This window comes from Hippopotamus amphibius, chromosome 3 (assembly GCF_030028045.1).
Source record: "Hippopotamus amphibius kiboko isolate mHipAmp2 chromosome 3, mHipAmp2.hap2, whole genome shotgun sequence".
Classification (NCBI taxonomy): domain Eukaryota; kingdom Metazoa; phylum Chordata; class Mammalia; order Artiodactyla; family Hippopotamidae; genus Hippopotamus; species Hippopotamus amphibius.
In genome coordinates, this window is record NC_080188.1 from 183,430,365 (window position 1) to 183,452,506 (window position 22,142).

The window sequence follows — 22,142 nt, forward strand, 5'->3', positions numbered from 1 at the left end:
CAGACAGAGAAAGACAAATACCTTATGATATCACTTATATGTGGAATCCAAAATATGGCACAAATGAACCTTTTTACAAAACAGAAACAGACTCATAGACATAGGGAACAGACTTGTGGTTTCCAAGGGCGGTGGGGAGGGAAAGGGGTGGACTGGGAGTTTGAGGTTGGTAGATGCAAACTATTACATTCAGAATGCATAAACAACAAGGTCCTAATGTATAGCACATGGAACTATATTCAATATCCTGTGGTAAACCATAATGGAAAAGAATATAAAAAAGAATGTATATATGTGTATAACTGACTCACTGTGCTGTACAGCAGAGATTGGCACAACACTGTAAATGAACTATACTTCCAAAGACAATTTTAGTTATTTCTGTGCAATTTTTACCCCTTTTATTTATTTATTATGCAAAATTTAAAACTGGTAAGGAAAGTGTGGATTGTTCAATAAATGGTTTGAGGCAACTGTATTTCTATAGAAAAAAATAAATTCTTATCTCACATAATACATGCATAGAAATATGATTGCATAAAGAGTGAAGGAAAAATGTAATTAAACTTTTAAATATTATCAGTAAATACAGATAATTTTCTTATAATCATGGGCTGGAAAAGACTATTCAAAAGATACGCTAAAAATCCCCAAAACCAGAGAAATAGATTGACTAATTTGACTACATAAAAAACTGAAAGATAGTATGATAGACGTTACCATAAACCCAAAATGTATGTCACTGGCTTTGGGAGTAGGTGATGGGGTAGCCAATGGAGGAGTTCTTAAGGCCACCAGAGAGACAATTTAGGCCAGAAGAGTGGAGAGGTAACATATTAGAAGCTAGATAAAGAAGTACCTGCATTATATATTAGTGAGACAATTAGCAAGACTGTTGCCTGTAACTACTTGTTGATTGAAAATGTACTAACAAATTTTTGAACTTGCACAAGAATATCTAGGAAGAACACTGAAAGTGCCAACTGGAGTCTTTTAAATGCATAGAATAAGGGGTATCTCATAAATCTCGGTAACACAATGCTTATCTAAATTTAACTATAAATATTCCATACAAGTATAATTGCTCATGATTTCTGTTACTTCTTTTTTCTTCCCCTATCTTCAAATCTTCGTTATGATTTAATTTTCATTTGATTACACAGAGTACTTTCTTGAGAACATTTCCTCAGGTTGGATATATGGATGACATAACTCCGAGTCTTTACATGTCTAAAAATGTCTCATCAAAAACAATGAATAAAATCTTTGCTAGGTTTAGGATTTTTAGATGTTACTTTGAATAATCAATTATTGTCCTTTTCTGTTCCAGGTCTCCGTGTTTCATATGAGCCATCTAATGCTGGACTCTTTCCTTAGTAAATCACTTTTTTCTTTTCCATATTAGAAGTTTTTTCTGTATCCTTGGAATAGGTAATATCTAAGAAGTACATCCTCCAAAGGAAAATCCTGTCTAGGACTCAGACGGTCTTTCAATTCAAAGTCATACTCATTCTTCAGTTCAGGAACATTTTCTTACTGTATTTCTTTATTATTAGTCTATCTCCTTCCCATCCCTACTCCATATTCTTCAGTGACTATTATTCATATACTAAGTCCCCTAGATATATCCACCATGTTTTCCTGAAACATTAACATTTCAATTGTGACTATCCTATTTTTTAAAATTCGTTTCTTACATTTTTAAACTGGAAAGAATTTTAATTGGTTCCAGTAAATTTTTTTTCTCTAGTTTTATTTCTGTAAAAGTTCTCATTATATTTTTATTAAAGTTTACATCTGAGTCTCCCATTGGTTCTAACTCCACAGTAGCCACCTATTTTGGCTTCTTAGCTTAATCTCCTTCCTCCAACTAAAGTTCCCTTGAATGGCTTCTGAATTTTCTCTGCCTACTTATGTCAACAGATATTTAATTGCTTGATATCTAGGCAGGACTGCCTGCTCAGGTCACTAGGGCAGTAATGTACTGACAGGCAGTAAAAGTTACTGTACAAAACGTTTTCTGTTCAGTAAGCCAGCAGTGAACATGTTGGGAAACTGAGATTTCTCTTTTGGGGCACAAGGCATAGGCATTCCTTGGACCAATTCCAGGTCAGGACTCCAATGTTTCCATGGTTAAAGAAAAGAAGCCATCAATTCTCAGAAGTGATTCTTCAAGCTTTTGGTAGCCGATTTTGGAGACATACCAGAGGTCCCACTAGTATCTATATCATCTGTGGTCTCTACCAGATGCAGGCTTCTTTCTAAGTCCTTATAGCTGTCCTTCCCTTATTCTGACCACAGAGTTATCCAAACACAGGTGTGCAAGGAAGAAAAGAATAACAGCTGCTGGCTTAGACTCCAATCTCTCCATCTTCCTATTGAATTTATTTTTCTAGAAATTCTTCAAAATTACTCATCAATTGCATGCTTTTTTGTTTTTAAAATTTTGCAGATTTATTCTTTAAAAATTTTTTACACTTACCTGTATTTTGAATGGAATCAAAGGAGAAGTATACATAAATGCTTAGTATGTCTTCTGATCTAATTCCTTGTCTAGTTATTACTGGCACCACGAAGAGTTACTGACTTTTTAAAATTTACCTTGTAATCTGACACTTTACCAGACTCATCTCATTTCCAAAAAGTTTTTTTTAAAGTAGATTATCTTGCATTTTCTCAGCTTTATAATTTCATGATCTGTAACCAACAAGTTTACTTCTTCCCTTACTAATAGCCTTTTCTTTTTTTCTTTTATTACAGTATTGGCTACAATTTCCAGAAAAAGGCCCCAAATAGTAGAATTAATGCGTATTTTTCTCTTGTTTTTGAATTAAATGGAACTATCTATGTTGTATTTCATCAATACATATGATGTTGGCTATTGGTTTTAGAAACATATTCTTTCTCATTAAGCACATTTCCTTTTATTTCTCATTTATTAATTTTTTTTAAACATTTAAGAAATTTATCTGAGTGACAGCTACATAGGTATATACATATGTAAAAATTATTGCACAGCACACTTATAGTTTATATACTTCATTAAATGTACATAATATATCAAAATTTTTAAATTTTTTGTAAAGAAAAGAAAAATTCCCAGAAATAGATATTACATTTATCAAATGCCTTTCTTACATCCACTGAGTGGATCATATGCATTTTATTTTTGCCCTCCTGTTGGGATTTCCTTTAATATTATGAATTTACTGGGTGCTAACTAATCACTTAATCTTCTCAGTTGACACGTCAATAGGCATTATTGCCTCGTTTACAGATGGGAAAACTGATATTTAAAGTGTTTAAGTAAGGTAAGAGTATACATTTAAGAGCTTAAGTTTAAGCCTAAAGTAACACAGAATTAGGATTTCTACTGTTCTTGCACTCTGGCATACACCATCCTTGTATACTTGGCAGAAGCCTTGTTAAACTTTACTGGTCAGAATTGAGTCCCACTGAACAGAAAAATCAGCAACTAATTAGAATCAGAGGATGTGACTCATGTCTATCTGACTAAGCTGCTATATACAATATTTAGGTTACTTAGGACCAAGATGACTGCCCAAAGTCAAGGACACCAAACCAACCAATTAGACTAAGAATGCAGTCAGGAACCTCTGACTATGTTGGAGTTAGAAACAAATTAAGTTTATGGGAACAATGAACTCCAGAATCAGGCCAACTTAAGGAACATTATACTTCAGGTTTGACACAAGGTAATGAAGTCCAGGCAAATCATCAGTCTTGTACTGGAGAGTACTTGCCACACCAGGTGTTTCCCTTTCCTCAACTTGACCTTAGAAAGGCAGCTTAGAACTTATATATTTGATACGCCTAATTCCATGCAGGGGCTTGATTTAAAGCCCCCATATTCCAAACATAAGCTTTGGACTGAGATGGTTCAAACTTCATTAGATCTGTGATCTTTTTCAACAAGTAACTTACACTCTTAAGAGCTCATTTTCCTCCACTGTAAAGTAGGAATAATAAACATCGCTTCATATGATTATTATGAAAATCAAAATAATACTTGTGAAAGCATTTAACAGAGTTCTCAGCACAGAGCAGATATTCAATAGCATTTATTTCTCTTTCTACTCCCTCCTCTCTATCCTCACACATTCAGCATGCCCTGTTTCAGAGGATGAGAGATGTGAAAATTTGACAGCTGGCTATTTGGTCTCTATCATGTCTTTATAGAACTTCTAGCCCTCTTCCTGAGCACCTGCTTTCTCAATATTCCCCTACACATACTTTCCCTTTCAGCTAAGTTAATTAAAAGAGATTCTGGTATATATTAGGTTAATTTCTGCTTATAGAGCTTTATAAAAACTATATATGGTTTAAAATGATTTCGAATGTTATTTATTTTTCTCATATAAGCAAATTTGACTAAATTTTCTTAACACGCAAAACAGGCCACAAAGAGTTAAACTAATAAATGATGGAACTGGAGGAGGAAAGCAGAAAAAAAGAAAACAAAATCAAAATGCTTTAACCAATTGCAAAGTAAGTTTTGAGTTTTGTTTATTATGTATTTTTATAGACAGAAGTCAGATGAAGTCACTCCTCTATTGAAAATCCCCTATGACTTCCTATCTTAATCAGAGTAGAATCCAATATCCTTACTATGGCTTAAAAGCCCCAAATGATCTGGTCTCCAACCCTGTCCTGCCAACACATTCATGCAGCTTCTGACAACAGGGCCATAGTACGTGCTGTTACAGCTCCTGAAGGCTCATCCCTAAGTGCCTATCTAGTAGGCCTACTCATTCACTTTTATTAGGACTCTGTTCAAATATCACCTGATCAGAGGAGCATCCTCAGACCACTCTACTTAAAACAGGATGTTTGTTCACACTGCTCACGTTACCTTGCTTTATTCTTTTTATTTGCAATCACCCCAAAACATTATATGTAAGTTTATTTATGTTCTGTTTCCCTCATGACTTTTTTGTTCACTGCTGTATCCTTAATACATAGAACAGTGCTTAGCACATAGTAGGTGCTCCATCAGGATTTAATTAATCAGTGAATATTTAATTCATAAAGTATTGAGAATCTAAGTAGAGTGCATTGAGTTCTCATAAGAATGTTAGAAATAAGTTTCCTTCTGAGTAATAATAAAATCTAAAATTAAAAAAAAAGAACCAACGTTTACACATGAGAAGTCATGAGAGAAGGACAAGAATTTAAAAGTAGGTTAACATACGGTGATGCCTATTTATCAATATGTATGTGTAGAACTGAATCATTTTGCTGTACACCTGAAACTAACACAATATTGTAAATTAACTATAATCCAATATAAAATAAAATAAAATAATAAAAAAAGCAAACTTAACCCATCACAAACTTCCTGGGTTCTAATTATTTAAAACCCTAAAATGTGCTGCTTATGAAGAGAAATATACAAAATGATATGATTAACTCATATCAGATAAAGGAGGCTCAATATTAATATCACATGTTGTATGTTACTGCATTAAATCTGTTTAAAGAAATAATAAAAATAACTTTTTAAAATTGCAAGTTGGATTCCAAGGTGAAATATTTTGCATATTCAAAAAAGACCAATATATATAGCCAATAATGAAGAGACTCTTAGTACACACATATAAACTAAGTAACATAAAAAGGTACTACTCAGTGGAACTCAGGGGAATTCAGTGAAAGGGGGACATATTGAACTCATTCCTATCGGAGTTTGACATAGTAAATAGATGAAATTTAAATAAGGATATGGGGGAAAGGAATAATATGATTAATGAACATATACTGAACACTTCTTTCCATAAAGAGGATAGTATAAATGGCCAATAAGTCACAAAGAAATCTCAGTAATTCGGAAGAACAGAAACGAAACTAGGAAGTAACAGTGAAAGTTGTTTTTTTTTTTAAAGGCCAATAATTAGTCATATCACTCATTGTATTATTTTCTGCCACCTTGGAACAAGCAAGACACAATATTCAGCCTCTTTGATCAGTAGACCACCAAACATGAGCACCCACCAAATATTTCTTGTGGGAGTCACTTCCCAGAGGGCCTTAGTGGATCTGACAATGCAGAAATCTATGCATGCCCCAGCTGTCTCGTCTCATCAGCTACTACCATATTTGCTTCTCACTTCTTAGAGTCCCAGATCTTTCCCCTATGTTAGGCAGAGAAGCTTCTCTCTTGGGTGGACACCCAGGCCCTGGAGGATTCAGGTGCTAATCTAAGCATTTAGTCATAGTATATTTTCCCCAACAAAGTCATGTTTCAACATTAGAGGCAATCTGGTGCCAGCTGTTAGGTAGAAACATTTTTGCCATTGCCTTGTTACCTAAGTAGAAGGAAGACATTAAAACAAACTAAGAAGAATTAAAATTGTTTCCTCCAACTCTGTTGCCTCCATGCTAATGGACCTGGGGAACAATGTGCTTAGGCTATTTGGATTTCTGGATTTGGTGCTTCTCCTCACTTAACTCATCAAAACTAGTTCAGTGGGAAGAACATCTTGCCTAGTGTGATACTGAAGAGCACAGGCCTTAGAGTTGGGTTTTTTGGTTTGGAGACTTAGCAGTTGTATGACCTCATACAAATTACCAATCCATCTAAATCTCATTTTCCTTGCCTCGTGTAAGGAAGGAATAAATATATAACTTGTACGGATGTTTACAAATTAAATTACAGGCCCATACACCTTTTTTTTTTTTTCTTACGAAGTCTCCCTTTTTATGCACAACGGGGCCTGATAGGAACCCTTGTGAGAAATGCAGATTTGCTGGCTATAACTGAGATCCACTGAATCAGAAAATCAGAATCTGCATTTTACCAAGACCCTCAGGTGATTCTGATGTACGCTGAAGTTTGCAAAAAACCTGATCTAGTCAATAACGGATGGGAAATGACAACAATTTCTTAAGGAAATTGCCTGTTTATATTTTCATATACTAACATTTTATATGGTTTTTGCTCCTACGCTAATCAATACCCTTTTTCCTAAACTAGGCAAATTTTGATTCCTTCGTGATCTTTACAGACTGTGCTTCATACTGAAAATATAATAATAACAAATGAAATGGAAGGAATGCTAGCCTATTCTCATCATGGCCTTTGTCTAGCCCTAGTTTTTTCTCCAAACCACCTCCAGTTTTGGGAAAATGTACCCACTGTCAAAAGTCAGGAGATGGGGATAAAGATTAACACTGAAATCTGTAGAAAAAATTATGTCTGTTTGCAGTTGTGTGACACTTCACCGGGCTTTTCAAAACACTCTTCTCAAGCTCTAAAAATATGGATTAATACACTAACCTGTAAAGTTGTGAAGACCAAATGAATATTATATAGAAAAGTTCCTAGTGCAATGCCCAGCATATCATCAGTGCCCAAGAAATGTTAGTCATTTCCCTTCCTATTCATGCTTACTCTACTGTAATTATTTTTTAAATGCCTGTATTCCATATTAGGCTGTGAACATCACAGGGATGGAATTTACTTCTTTCAGATATCTATGTCATAAATACAGGACCTTCCACATAATTTATCTACATAGATAATACATAAACTGTCTTTTAGCTATTTTTAGTACATTTACATAAACCACGACCAATGATCGATTGAAAGATTCGCTTATGGAATTACTGTGTAGCTATTATGTGTCAGAAATTGTGACAGACACTAGAGACCAAAATAATGATGGGCAAACCCCCCACTTCTAGTTTAAGAGGCATGGGACTTACATATCTCATATACTATCTCATAACAGAATGTAAAATTAAATTGTGATAAGTGCTATAGAAGAGGTACGCAGTGCTCTAAGAATGTAGTAGGTGAGATAACTGTGAGAATAAAAACAGCCCAGTAGGATTCTATCTTCTTGGCATATTTTCTATTGGTCTGGCATGTCACTATCTTCTACCATCGTCTGATTTGCTTTTTTTTGGAGTTTCTCTTAAGTTGGAAAATCTCCTGAGGCATTGCTTCCAGAAGGCCCGTGTTCAAAGGAACCTCTAGTGAGAAGTTTAGGTGTAGAGAGATGGACGAGGACGCCAGTGTCTTCCTTTAGCCCTCTTCTATAAATTAACATATTGGTACTGATTATCTTGTCAGAATAGTTTAGACACTGTCGCTTAGGAACGACAATTGAGTCACAGAACAGTTGAGTTCAATGATACTTGTGACATAATGGAGGCTCCAATCCCCAGGTAGACAGGGGATGCTCTGAGAGCACCCAGCTGAGGAGTCTGGACAGCCCTGGTCAGGCCATTAAACCTTCCATCAAGGGGACACTGGTTTCATTACATTGCGGGAGTCATGATGTCAAAGGAAATCACTTCATTTTACAATTTCCTTTATACTGGAATTTTACTTAAATCATCTCCAGCTCATAACCATGGTCCCCTGTATCTATAATCCCCCTGTATGCTAACACGACTTTCAAATGTGCAATTCTGTTTGCAGCCCACACATGACGGAGACGTGGGTGGTACTCGGTGAGTTAGGGAATTTGTTCACAGGACGCTCCTGCTGAGGAACAACGGGCTAGGGGTGAAGCCAGGACTTTGCGCCCTCCCCTAGTTGATGCCCTACCTGTTCCTGTAGTAGTACTGATGTGCTATGCTCGTCGACCGACCCTGCAGCCGGGCTAACGTGGCCATAGCCTCAGCGCGCAGGCTGCGCAGCTGGAGTGACTCTCGGTCTCCTAGGCAACCGGGCTAAACCATCTCGCTGGTCCCGGGAGTTCAACTTTTCGTTGACTCCACATGTCCTCCCCCACACTGTTTCAGCTTCAAGAACACTAGGAAAAAGTTAAAAAAAAAACTTTGCTTATGAAAAATTTTAAATAATTGGCTCCTATCTCTTCCTTGAGCAAAAAGAGGAGATTCTCGGGGGGGGGGATTAATGGTTGCTCCCGGCATCCGGTTTCCGCCTCCAGTCGGCTTCCGGAAGCTCAGCTCAAAATGCTGAACTGCTCTTGGGAAGCCGCTGGTGCTGTAGTAGCTGGAGTCTGTTCTCGGGCCTGAGCCTCGAGGCCAGGCTCCTGGGTGTCGTTAATGTTCGGGGCCGCCGGGCGCCAACCGATCGGAGCTCCAGCCGCCGGGAACAGCTGGTGAGGCTGGCGGCCCTGGGGATGGGAGATGAGGAAAGGGTGTGATGGCCGGAGGCCGCTGGACCTGGAAGGGAAGGGGGAGGGAGTTGTGATGGATAATCTGAAGACCTTTAGGCCTTGCTCTCACTCGTGCCTGAGATGGACACAATTTGAGGAAGGCGTTGAGGTGTGTGCTACAGATTTGCGGAGGAATACAGTCGAAGTTTGCTGACTGATGTTTTGTCTACCACGCCACGATCATTTAGGAGTAAAGCTTTCTGTACTCCAGGAGCAATTCATTTCCTCATTGATTGCTGACAAGACGAGGGTACAGAAGAAAGTATCTTCATTTAGGCCTTATTGCCTCACTTCCCTTATTAAATTTACTAGATCATACCAGGTGTTTTGGAAGATCAAATCCCAGAGATCTAGACTGCGGGAAGTTTAGTAGTGGAGGAGACTTCGCCCTCCCACCTCCGTTTTTGGAGTAGGTGTAACCTACCAGTTTCTGCCCGTTGAGCGTTCCATTCCAGTTCAAATGAGATGTGTGTGCATGGGATGTCCCTTGAGAACATCTAAATGTCAGGATTGAATTTGGGGTTCGACTACAGTTTCATACCACCAACGCCACTTTAGAATAATAAACTGATTTGATTTGTCAACGTGCTTTCACACATTCACACACTTTATCTTTATGACAGCCCTGTGATAGGAGATTATCACAGGCACAGAATAGCTAAGTGACTTGTCCAGTGTTGCCATGCATCCTTTAATCCTAGAGCTAGAAGCTGGGTTTTTGGATTTCTAGTTGAAAACTCTGTAATTCCGGTCTTGTTTTTTGCCCAAGCGTCTTTCCTCCAAGTCTACCTAACATTAGCAGTGAAACAAACAAGCAGATTTTGCACTGACTGTTCTCAAACATAAAGTGTTGAAAACACGTGAAATGCGGCTGACGTATGTCTGTCCATTCCTAGTTTCTGCAGCAAATGGGAAAATGGTGGATTCTAGTAGTCTGTGATCTCGAAGAATTTCTTTTGCATCACCTATCACTGAAAAGTTAAAAAGAGTATCTTGCCTGAAATGTTTTGAATGAGGTCAGATCATTCTGTAGTTCAGTTTATAATGAATATAGACTTGGTTATGCTCCTTTTTAACAATTTGTTTTAGTTGAAATATAGTTGATTTACAATATTGTATTAGTTTCAGCTGTACAGCATTGTGATTCAGTATTTTTACAGATTATACTCCATTGAAAGTTATTACAAGATAATGGGGAAGGGCAAATTAGGGGCATGGGATTAAGATATACAAACTATGTATAAAATAAACAACAAGGATATATTGTATAACAGGAGTTATAGCCATTATTTTGGTTATATTCCTTTTAAATGCTCACATTTTCCTGTGAGAAAAGTAGAGAGCACTTTTTTTAAATGAGCCTTTTTTTTAATGATGAAGTAATTAGCATAAAATAAAATGTGTAGTTCTTAAGTGTTTAGTATTTTTAGTTTTGGCAGTTATATGTACTGTGTAATCACCACGCAAAACAAGATATAGGACATTTCCATCACCCCAGGGCTCCCTCTCCAGGGTACCTTTCTTAATGTTTCACCATGAAGCATCTCTTTAAGGGGGGGGAGACAAAATGTGCTCTGCGGATTGGTCTGCTCTCTCTGTAGTGATACTGATTTGTAGGATAGATGACTACTTAATTTAAAACCATGGCTCTTTCAACTCCTTCCTCACCCCTCCACCTTCTACCTAAATCATGGTTAGGTGCCTCTTTGTGATATAGAGAAGCCCTCTTTTAGTTCTCTATTTTACTTGGCATGGAATTCATCCTTTCTTATGGCATCAGAGGATATCATAGTGCCTGGCGTGTTATCAGTGTTTTTGAATGAAGTTCTTAAGTCACACCTGATTTGGCAGAATCAGTGTGTTCCAGAAATTTGGATCCTTTATTTTCTAGTTTATCTGCACAAGCATTTCATTATTCAGAATATCTTAACGGAATTTTCCTTTTCATTCATTCATCAGAAATTTACTGTACTATGCCTGTGTGTTTTATCCCAGTAATGAAATCTCAGTGCCACTAGGGGTGCTACTACTAAGTAGTTATCTGGTGCTAGGTTTTAAGTATATATATATATATATATATATCATCTCATGTAAATCTTTTGAGGTAGGTGTTATCATGTTTTGCATTTTAGAGATGGTGAGAGAGGAGCAAATATAGTTTAAATAACTTACCCAAATATCATATTTGCAGTATGATTCTAGTATATCTAAAAAAAAAAGTTCTGCACTAGCCTAGTATACTGCCTGTGTGTCCAAATGAGATACAGTATAGCAAGAAATATGTAAACCGGAAAGTATATGTCCAGATTTGTTAACCAGCCTAGAATTCCTGATGTATTTAACTCCCATCTTGAATTCAACATTTTCTCCAATGTCGAGGTTAGTTTTCAATTTTCAGGCCCCACATGGGTAAATGTAGATGATTTTTCTCTTTTTTAGTAATTTGTTAAAAAGTAGAAGTGATATTTTATTTTATAATTTAAAAGCCTAAGGAAGAAAAGTTTTATATAATTAAATAATAAAAATTCTATGATTTTTTGTGTCAGGAAATTAGTATTTTTTGTGCTAGTTATTCTTATAAGTAGTCCATATTGTATATATATATACATATTTTTTTTAATATTCACATACTCATTCTGAAGCAATCCCTCTGGCTAGGGAAAAGCCATGGTCAAACACTGGCTAATGTTCTTAAATCAGTTATTTCAAAGTCTAAGGGATTATCCTTTGTCCAGTCAGTCATTTTTGGAGCTGTGGGTTCGGTCAGTGTCCCCTGAATCACTGTATGAAAGAGGGCATATTATATTTTTATAAAATCTTTATATCTGGGAGTGTCTGTCTTCCCTTTCTGCCACCTCATTCACCTACAATCTTGAAAGTGGGGTCCAAAAAGTATCTATTTTGGTACTTAGAATGTTAACCTGCCTTTTCAAATTTGATTCATTTAATGGACAAATCACATTTAGAATTTGACACACTTTATTACTTTTTCCTTTATTAGTGGTTTATATTTAAAGACAATTCCTGAGGGCTTTTTTTTTTAAGATTTTAAAGTTTGAACTAAACAGATTTTTTAAATTAGTGCTTGATAATGAAACTATTGAATCATTATTGATGTATTGAGCTATAGAATCTATTTATTTCACTTTATGTGGCTCTGCTTTAAAAAAAAAAAAGCCATTACGAATAAACTGTATTGATTCTGGACCTTTGCTTGTATAATTTCATTTCTATTTGGTATTTTGATTTTCTTTAGGTCTGAAAAACTACATAGTGAAAATGTGCTTTTTAAGTAATTGCTTTTTTGTGTGTGCTTTTTTTTTTTTTTTTTGGCCTTTTATCTTGAACTCAGTTTCAAACTGTCAGGTTTGTCTGAGTCAGGTTTCTGTTTCAACTTGAAATCTGGATTGTCCAAATTTTCAGGCAAGTCATATATTTCCTTTGTTATTTGTTCACTCATTTAGTCATTGATTGGTTTGTTCATCCAACAGTCTTTTTTAAAACATCTGTTATGTGTCAAGCATTATGCTGGTACTTGTAGTTAATATTCAGTTGTCTTCATTCTCATTCCTATTCTAGGAATTCAGATTATATTACATATTTAAAAATATTGAGTAGTCACCATGTATGAGCAATGCACGAGACTCATTTCCTAAATATTAGAAGGTTGTCTAGATGTGTTTAATATATGCTTGTTAACAAGAATTGTTATGAATTATTTTTTAGATTTTAAATTATTTTTATGTGTTTTAGACTGACTTTATTTCACTTAGGCAGTTTTTTATTCGATAGTTTACATTTTGAAAGTGTTTACAGTACAAGGAAAGAAGTTTGAATGACCCTTGAATCATTAAACGAAGAAAAAAATCAAAAGAATGATCTTCAAATTTAAATAATGAATGAGCTGCCATGTTAAATCACTGTTTGGAAAGTAGAATTAGATTTTCTTTTTTCTAAAGCCATGTATGATCTGTTTTTTGTCACATTGCTAGGTGAGGAGGAAACAAGCTTTCTGAGGGTTCCTTTGGTGGCAGAGTGACAAAGTAGCGACTGCCAGGAACACCTCGAGTTGAGTGCAAGTCAGTAGAACTTTTGCTCACATCGTGGGAAGTGAGTTTTTCTGTTTGGTGGTGAATTTGTGACTCTTAACTTGGAAGGATGATATCTTTTCTTTTTGTTTTTTCTTCTTATATCTGTATATTGTTAGGATAGGAGGAGGTCAAATACACAGCTTCAATTTTTTTTTTTCACTTGAGATGTTTGGTTTTGTTTTGTTTTTTCCAATTGATAAAAGTCTTTAAGGAAATACATAAATTTCTTGAAATTGTGTGCAAGGTTTTTGCAAATGTCTGTTATCTCCTCTCTCCCCATCATTCAGAGAGGTAAAAGAACTCAGAAAGGTTGATGGTCTTAGCTTTTATTATGATATACTCAGGATTCATAGTATAGTTTGTACCTTAAAAGAAGGATTTGATATTTCAGTAACAGTTTCCTCTTATTTGTGTGTAGTGGTTGTTGAAAGATGAAATAACTGTTCTCACACATAAGTACCTATTTTTATCCTCCCAGGATCCCTACGAGGTAGTCAATTATACCCATTTTTATGATGAAGAAACAGAGTCAAAGGATAAGTAATTTGTCCACAGTCCTATGGCTGATGAATATAGTATAATTTAGCTTCCAATATCTTGCTTTGACTTTTAAAGCTCATGTTCTCTACAGTTTCTTCCCAGCCTTTTTTCCCCTAGAGAATTCTGTTCCATATTTTATTGTCTCGTGTCAATGTAAAGTTATAATTAATCATTTGCATGTTTCAGAATAAGATAGATTTCCCCACGCCCATGCTACTTTTTTAAAAAAGAGATAAATGATTCCTTATATAGATAGGTCAAGGAATTTCTAAACTAGCCCGAGTGTTACCATTTAATGTTAGAGTTATTCTTAATTTCCTATAAACTGTCCCAAAATACATAAACAGGGAAAATTGAAGATATAATTTCTTAATAGGTTACTAGACTGAGATAAAGACTTATTTTGACAAATAATATTACCATTAAGGAAGGAAATCTGTAAATTCCTATGAGCAGCAGAAATCTTAATCAAACTTTAGATAATTCCTATGAATCATATTTTGTTAAATTAGTCATAAAAATTAGCCCTTGATGTGGCATCTTTAAGGCTCGTTTGCCTGTTTAGTCTCCTATGGTCATGGTCTACACTATCGTGTTCATTTTGATCTGTTTGCCTATTTGCTATATACTCTTAGGACCAACCAACCTTTCCTATCTTAAATAAAAGCTAACATGAATATGAAGACATGCTAATTACAAGACTATTTTCTTCTTAAGCTTGTGGTAGTCATAGTATATATTCATCAGCATAGTTTTAACTATACACTGTTAGTTCATTGTTTTTGTACACACTGAATTTTTATTGATACAGAACCTAACACATAAATGGTTATTCCCTTAAATTTTTGAAGCCAATTGAACAGTTGTATTTAGCAACAGGTACCTTTTAGCACTCCACTCCTAAAAGTACTTAACTCTGTAGAAGAGATAATCTGTGTTTTACAGAGATGAAGATCAGAATTTTATCACATATGAGGTGGTAAAGAGTATTTACTTTCTTTTTCCTTAACTAGATACGTGAAAGCTGTAGTCAATTACCCTTTAGGTATATCTGGAAGATTTCTGTTTTATAATGAACTTGGTGGGTTTATTCATTAGGCACACAGGTCCATCCTCTTGTTATAGTTTTTTTTTTTCTTTCCAGTATCCAGAAAAGGAAATTATTCCCTGACTAATTTTTGTATATGTGCTATATTTTTCCCGTCTAGAAATAGTAAGTATTGCTACACAGTCTTCAAAAAAGTAAGAGTCATTGACAAAATAGTTGTTGGTCATTGGGCAGAATTTGCTTTCTGGGCTTTCGTGGACTTCAACCCCTGCTATGCCTGCCTCTACATTGTTGACTCCCTTTGAGGCCCTTGGTTCATTGGTCAACTTGTCAATTCTCCGAGGACGTAGGAGCAGTAACTTAGGAATTGGGCAGCTTCCTGCTTCTTCTTCCTTGAACCAGAAACATTTGAAAAAACACTTACACTCGGTGCAGTGTTTTCTACATTAACTGGTCCTCCTCACTCTAGAGCATGTATTTTTCAGGAAGGCCTTTTTCTGAATTAATTAGAACTTGGTGTTAAAGGAAGCCAAGGAGAGCAATTCACCCATTTTACTGGATGTTTAATGTTGCCTGGAGGAGGACAAACAAACTTGACCTTTGGCCAAATATTCTTCCCTCAAACTGGCATATCAAATTCTAGGTTGGTCATACATTTTAGATTGCTCAGCATAATCTAATACCACCTGAAAAAGCAAAATGCTTATCGACTCAAGTCATTGCCTTTTACAAAATCCAACTTTATGTAAATAGTGGGGACTGTAATTTTATTCTATTCATTTGGACCAGCTTAAGAAAATGATTAGTGAACTGTTCTCTTAGACATTACACTCAGTGCAAACTATTCCCAAAAGATTTCATTTCCAGTGGGTTCCAAATGAAGAGAAATTGTTTTATAAATGTGAATATAAAACTTTAAAATTGGCTAAGTGATAGATAAATTCACTGGATTTTACTATAATTCAACCTTTAAAACTATGGTTGCTTAATAAACATAGATTTTTGTGCAGAAAAGTTATATATTTCCAATTTTTGCCTCCAGTAGGAAAGGACTTATTTAAGAAAATATCTTTAGGATAAAATGTTTCCGGGCAATGGTCTTTTTTAGGGTTTTTTTGAAAAGCTTTTTAAAGTAGTTTTTTAGTTGATTCATGTTTGAACCACATCATGGAATAAATTAGATTCTTCTAGTTAAAATATTTTTTATTTTCTCAAGAAAATCAATATAAAATCAGATAAGCCTGGCACAATTTTAATAATGTTTCAAAGAAATTTTGTTTTCATTTTTATTAATATTATTAATTATATTTTGTTAAACTACATTAGTCACAGCAGTGCTAATGAATTAATTTAAATGAAATTAATTGAATAGTATCAAATTTCAGTGGATTAAATCTGATGTGCTAACCTTTTTCTAGTGTCAGGACCATTACATTTTCTCTTCTAAAGTAAAGCACTAAATTGTAATTTCCAAAATAACCTGCAACTTTAGTTGGAGATTATATTCATGCATTGAGTTCATTTCACATTACTAGTTAGAACCAGTTGTTCACCCATTGATAAGAAAACTATTTCTTCAAAAAGTAAATTCCTCTAGAACCAGGTGATACTGAATCTTCTTTTAGACAGAGGATCTTCATCGTTGTACGTGTTAAACTGGCTTCCAGTGAGTTGTTTTAAAGGTGCAGTATTGTTTCTAGAGGTAATAATTCTCAGACTACATTTCCTCCAAAGAAATAGTGTTAAAGGAAAGGAACGAAATATTCATTGAAATAAAGAGAAAACTAAAAAGGCAGTTATTAACAGACAGGAAAAAAGATCCATTTGGCTTATCAATGTAATTGGAATTGTAGCCTTTGCATTGGCTTAATGCTAATTCCTATATGATGCATATTTCTCTTCATGAAATTCAGTGTTCTGCCACCTGAGTAACATATAGGACCCTTTTAAAGGAAAAAAAAAATCTTAGTGGCCCTCCAGAGTTAGTTTAAAATATATATATTTGAATCACCATGTTTTTGAAAAATGTGTCTATTGACTTTTTATTTATTCGCTCAGAATGTCTAAGGAGATAGATCTGGAAAATACAAACCCACATGAGCTGAAAGACTGTCCTGTTACTTAGTTGCTCACAGTGTGCATTTTACTGAGGACTACATCATTGGTTCTTTGAGTTCAGCTCACTACTGCCCGGTGCCTTATGTTGATTCAGGTCTCCCATGTCTTTTTTCTGTTCGAAAGAATATAATGCTTGACTGTGAGTCCTCAGCTTTACATAGATGCATATTAAATCTGTCTCAACAATAAATAGTATCCCCTGCTGCTAAGTCAATCATAAAGAAAAATGCACACTGGATACGTGAATTGTGTAGCTGTTCTTGGCTGTAGTTGGGTGAGCATTCAGGCTCTGGAACCAGATTGCCATGGTTGCAGTCCTGCTTCTACCACTTCTGACATGTGTCACTTTGAGCAGGCTGCCCTTAAATCTCTGTCTTTGAGTATTTCACCTACCACCCTATAGGGTTATTATGTGAAAATGAAGTGAGGTAATGCATATGAAACACTTAGAAATAGGCCTGGCCCATAATAAGTACTCAAGTGGTGGAAGCCTTATATGTGCTTCATATTGTAAGTGCTAAATCCAGGTGAATCACGTGTGTTTTCAAGTTATCCTTAAAATGAAAAGACCAAGTTGAAAGTTGTTAAAGGCAACTTGTGAATGCCTGAAATTACAGGCTATAAACACTGTATGTAGACCAGGGCTCAGCAAACTATGGCTGGCCATCACTTGGTTTTGTAAATAAAATTTTATTAACACAGCCATACCCATTAATTTCTGTATTCCTTATGATTGTTTTGGCCTCATCATGGGAAAAGTTGAGTAGTTGTGACCAGAGACCTAATGGCCTGCGGAGTCTAAAATGTTTTCTACTTGGTCCTGTACAGAAAATGTGCCTACCCCTGCTATAGACTCTAGAAACTCTACAGTCCTTTATAATCGAGAATATTTTGCTCCTAGGTGCTTCTGGAACTCAGTTTAAGAAATGGTTGTTCATGATCTTCATAAGAGCGGTGCATATTTGAATTACCTGTAATGTTTAAAAAATAAAATATGTGTCTGGGCCCTGTATCCCACCAACTTATTTAGAATCTTTAGGAGTTGGGTTTGGAAAGGACCTCTATGATTTACAAAGGTTCTCAAAGAATACTAATAATGTTTATCCTTGCTGACTGGTAGATGATTTTCTCACGTGGTTCAGTTTTTTGTTTTTTTGTTTTCTTTTAAGGCCTAAGAGACTGCTTCAGAGTAATTGTAAGAAAAATGATGCGCCATTTTAGACCAGTGAGGCTCCAGGCTGAATATGAACCTAGTTTCTGCTTCATTGGGTTGTGAGATTAGTGTGGTCTAAATATTTGCCTAGTGTTTGGTTAAATTTTCTTTTCACATATGTTACAAATCTTGAATGTACCTACCTATTTTTCTGTCTGCCTCACATATCATGGCAGTAACTGTGTAGAGCATGTGGTGAGTAGAGGATTGTATGTTAACTTGTTTCTTAGAAATTAGTATGTGGGTATGTTGTGGGATGGCAAGGGGATTGAGAAAGTTCTCTCTACTCTGTACACCTGCTCTAGGAAAACTGGCTCTAGGAAAAGCACAAGAGTAGACTAAAGTATGGTGATTTAAGCAGAAATAATTTTTCCATAACTAGACAGTAAATATATAAAATTACTGGGCTCTTTCATGGCTGATATTATGCTTACTCTATCTTGAAGTAATTCGTATGTTTAATAAAAGAACTTATACAAGAAAAAGCTTAAAAATGAGTCAGAATATTTGGAAGTGTAATATCTTGGATAGGAAAATTAAGTAGCTTTTAAACATTTCTTTATAATAACTTAATTCTAGTCAGATTTACAGTGAATTGTTTGCTGCAATAAACTAGGTTAGTACAGTTAGCTCTATTTAAATTTTTTTTTCTTTCTTTAAAAAAATGTAGGCATTTCAGTCGAACCATGGAAGAACTGGTTCATGATCTTGTCTCAGCCTTGGAGGAGAGCTCAGAGCAAGCTCGAGGTGGATTTGCTGAAACGGGAGACCATTCTCGAAGTCTCTCTTGCCCTCTGAAACGCCAGGCCAGGAAACGGAGAGGGAGAAAACGGAGGTCATATAATGTTCATCACCCATGGGAGACCGGTCACTGCTTAAGTGAAGGCTCTGATTCTAGTTTAGAAGAACCAAGCAAGGACTACAGAGAGAATCACAATAATAATAAAAAAGATCACAGTGACTCTGACGACCAAATGCTAGTGGCGAAGCGCAGGCCGTCATCAAACTTAAATAATAACGCTCGAGGGAAGCGACCTCTGTGGCATGAGTCTGATTTTGCCGTGGACAGCCTTGGGAACAGAACTCTGCGCAGGAGAAGGAAGGTCAAGCGCATGGCTGTGGACCTCCCGCAGGACAGCGCTACCAAGCGGCCGATGACCCAGCCCCTGGAAAGTTGTAGAGATCAGGACATGGACAATGACAGTAGAGCTTACCAGTATCAAGAGTTTACCCAGAACAAAGTCAAAAAAAGGAAATTGAAACTAGTTAGACAAGGACCAAAAGTCCAAGACGAAGGGGTAGTGCTAGAAAGTGAGGAAATTAGCCAGCCCAGTAAGGATAAAATGGAATGCGAGGAGCAGAAAGTCTCAGATGAACTCATGAGTGAAAGGTGACTTTTCTCTTCTCTAAATATAGAAATGTTCTCCAGTGTTTGTGCCTGAATGTGTTTTGGATCTTAATTAATTCTATTTTAAAATAATTATAAATTATAATAATGGTAGTGATATTACTGTTTAACCATGGTTATATTTACTTATAATTTATGGTGTTTAACACAAAGCAAAATTGCTTGTTTGATTTATACAGTCTTTTGATTGTGTAATAATGACTTGATTTTCAGCTACAAAGAGAAAAGGAAATGGATTTTCAATGGGAAAGAATGCTTTTGACTAACAGCGTATTTATAACTCATAGATTTGCACTTATAATTCTTTATTTGTTTAATTATAGAGCTTTAGCCGTTGGTGCTTTTTAGTGTCATGATACATCAGTTTATTCTGATTCCTGAGAACCAAAAGTGGATACTACTTCACTGTGTGTGACTAGATATTTTAAGAAGTCTGTAGATGGCTGGGAATTCCGATCACTTATAAATGGTAAAACCCAATTTATAGTCGAGACACTCCTGATCTTGTCATGAGACAAATGGGAGAAGCAGTTAGTCTAATCTGTCCATTCTAGAAAGCAGGTATACCACAATGATAGTTGTTAAGGATTGTTTTGACACCTTCAAAAGGTAAGTGATCACTTTTCTTTTACAAAGAACTAATGTTACCTGCAGGAATGAGAAAACATTGACACTGTTCATCCTTTTAAGCATGTCCTTGAAATCAAACATAGAACTATGGGCAAGAAAACAATATTCTTTAAAAATGGTCTGGGAAAGAGCATTTGATTTTCATTTGGCAGGATTGGCATCCTTTTAGTCATGTGGATTGTGAGCTATGGACCTAGTAAGCAGATATGTATATGTATATGTATAAGCAGATATATATATGTATAAGCAGATATATATATATAGACCTGGTATAAGTTTATAGAATGGACCTTTTATTAGAGGTGGTTTGCTGTTTGTGTAATTTTTCTAAAGAACTAAAAATGACTTAAGTGTTTCAGGAAGGTTTTGAAAAATTTATGGTACCTGCTTTTCTTCCAAGAAAGTTGTCATTTTTATACCGGAATGAGAATTGTTTGTATGCGAGTATTGGGCCATTGTGACAGAGGACCATCCAGCTTGACTTGAAAGTAATTATCTTTCTCAGCTGCTGGGAGGGAGGGTGTGTAGCAGTGGAGATAAGTCCTCAATTCTGAATTATTCACAGATTACCTACTTTCTGGATTGATTGTGTAAACCCCTCCTTTTATTGATGTCTGCCTTTTATCGACAGATGTGTACCCTGAACTAGAAATAAGATGAAACTCTCATTTCTTTTCGTTATTAAAAATATTTGAGTATTAGCTGTGATCAGGCTACCCAGCAGTCAACAGCCTAAGTACAAATTTTTAAAAAGGATATTTTCACTCTTGAATAAATTAAAATTTTTTTCCTTTTATTTTAAACTTACCTATACATCTATCCTTTGTGGTCATTTAAGAGTTAGGTGCATATTCCTTCTGTGGGAAGATTGCAAAATATTTAAAGTATCTTCCCAACAAGAATAAGTGTTTTTTGAGACTACTTCCAAAGCTTTCCTGCTATAAAAATCTGTATGTTGCCTTGGAACTGATTTATAGATAAGAACGGAATTACTTCACTTTGTGTGTGTGATTTACCACACATTTGAATAACTGCTGTTTACTGTTCACTCATGGTCCCAAGACAAATAAGACAGACTGGTTCTCTTCAGCCTCATAACCTGGAATAGCCAAACAAGCAAGTGATGAAAAAGAAGTGTGCTGAGAGGAAGGTACTGGTGAGGGCAAAACTTCCTAAAGGAGCTGTGATTGAAAGCCTTGTTCAGATATCAGAGGAGTTAAGGCGGATCATCCCAGGTAGAGGGAATAGCTTATGCAGAGACATGGTTGTGAAGCAAGTGTGATATATCTGGGAAAGTATATGTAGTTCACTATTACTACAATATAAAGTGGGAGCTGAGGCTACAGCATTAATCATGTTTTGAAGGCCTGTGTGCTGTAGTAGTTTGGATTTCATCATATAAGTAATGGGAAGTCAGTGAAGAATTTTTAGCTCAATTAGATTTATATTTTATCAAGATATCTGATGTTGACAAGTGTCTTGCTTAGTTTTGGCTGACCTCTAGTCCATCCTTAAGAGGGAGGTGAATTATGGTGGCAATAGTAGAGGAAAAAAAATATGGGAGCAGTTCTAAGAGTTGGAATCAGTGGAAAGTTGGCTGACTATATTTTGGGGAGGATGAATGAGAAAGAGAACTCTCAGATGGTACCCAGGTTATCAAGAATAGAAAATATAGGAAATGAACAGATTGGGGCAGGGCATTGCGATTGGTGTACATGCATTAATTCAACAAGCACTCACAGAATATATTCTCTTCTAAATACTGTGCTATAAAGTCATAGTAAAAAAACATGGGAAGAGGTGTCCTTAGAGATAAGCTACAATGGCCGTCAGTTGCTGAAAATGAAAAGCCTTGCTTCTATGTAAGTTCTTGTTCTGATTTATTGAACCCACTAACAACTACATGATATACTTGGAGCAACTAGCTAGATGTCAACTAGAT

General features: G+C 35.7%; 2 protein-coding genes across 9 annotated transcripts in view; one reads left to right on the forward strand and one right to left on the reverse strand.

Moving 5' to 3' along the window:
* Window positions 1–8,643, reverse strand: part of SPATA17 (spermatogenesis associated 17) — a 188,709-nt gene extending 180,066 nt beyond the window's left edge. Inside the window, exon 1 of the mRNA XM_057728510.1 lies at window positions 8,576–8,643. Coding sequence (XP_057584493.1) covers window positions 8,576–8,643 — 68 coding nt within the window. The remainder of the gene's footprint in view (window positions 1–8,575) is intronic.
* Window positions 8,644–8,943: 300 nt separating this feature from the next.
* GPATCH2 (G-patch domain containing 2) overlaps window positions 8,944–22,142 on the forward strand; it is a 171,825-nt gene continuing 158,626 nt past the window's right edge. For 5 of the 8 annotated variants that reach the window (XR_009052660.1, XR_009052658.1, XR_009052659.1 and 2 more), the window contains exons 1-2: window positions 8,954–9,095; window positions 18,833–19,552. Coding sequence is in view for 4 of the 8 variants with exons in the window: in XM_057727561.1 (XP_057583544.1) it covers window positions 9,040–9,095; window positions 18,833–19,552 (776 nt within the window). In the remaining 4 variants the exon portion in view is untranslated. Of the gene's footprint in view, window positions 9,096–9,122; window positions 9,262–18,832; window positions 19,553–22,142 lie in introns of those variants that run through there. The other 3 variants (XM_057727563.1, XM_057727559.1, XM_057727560.1) reach the window with 3 other exon arrangements.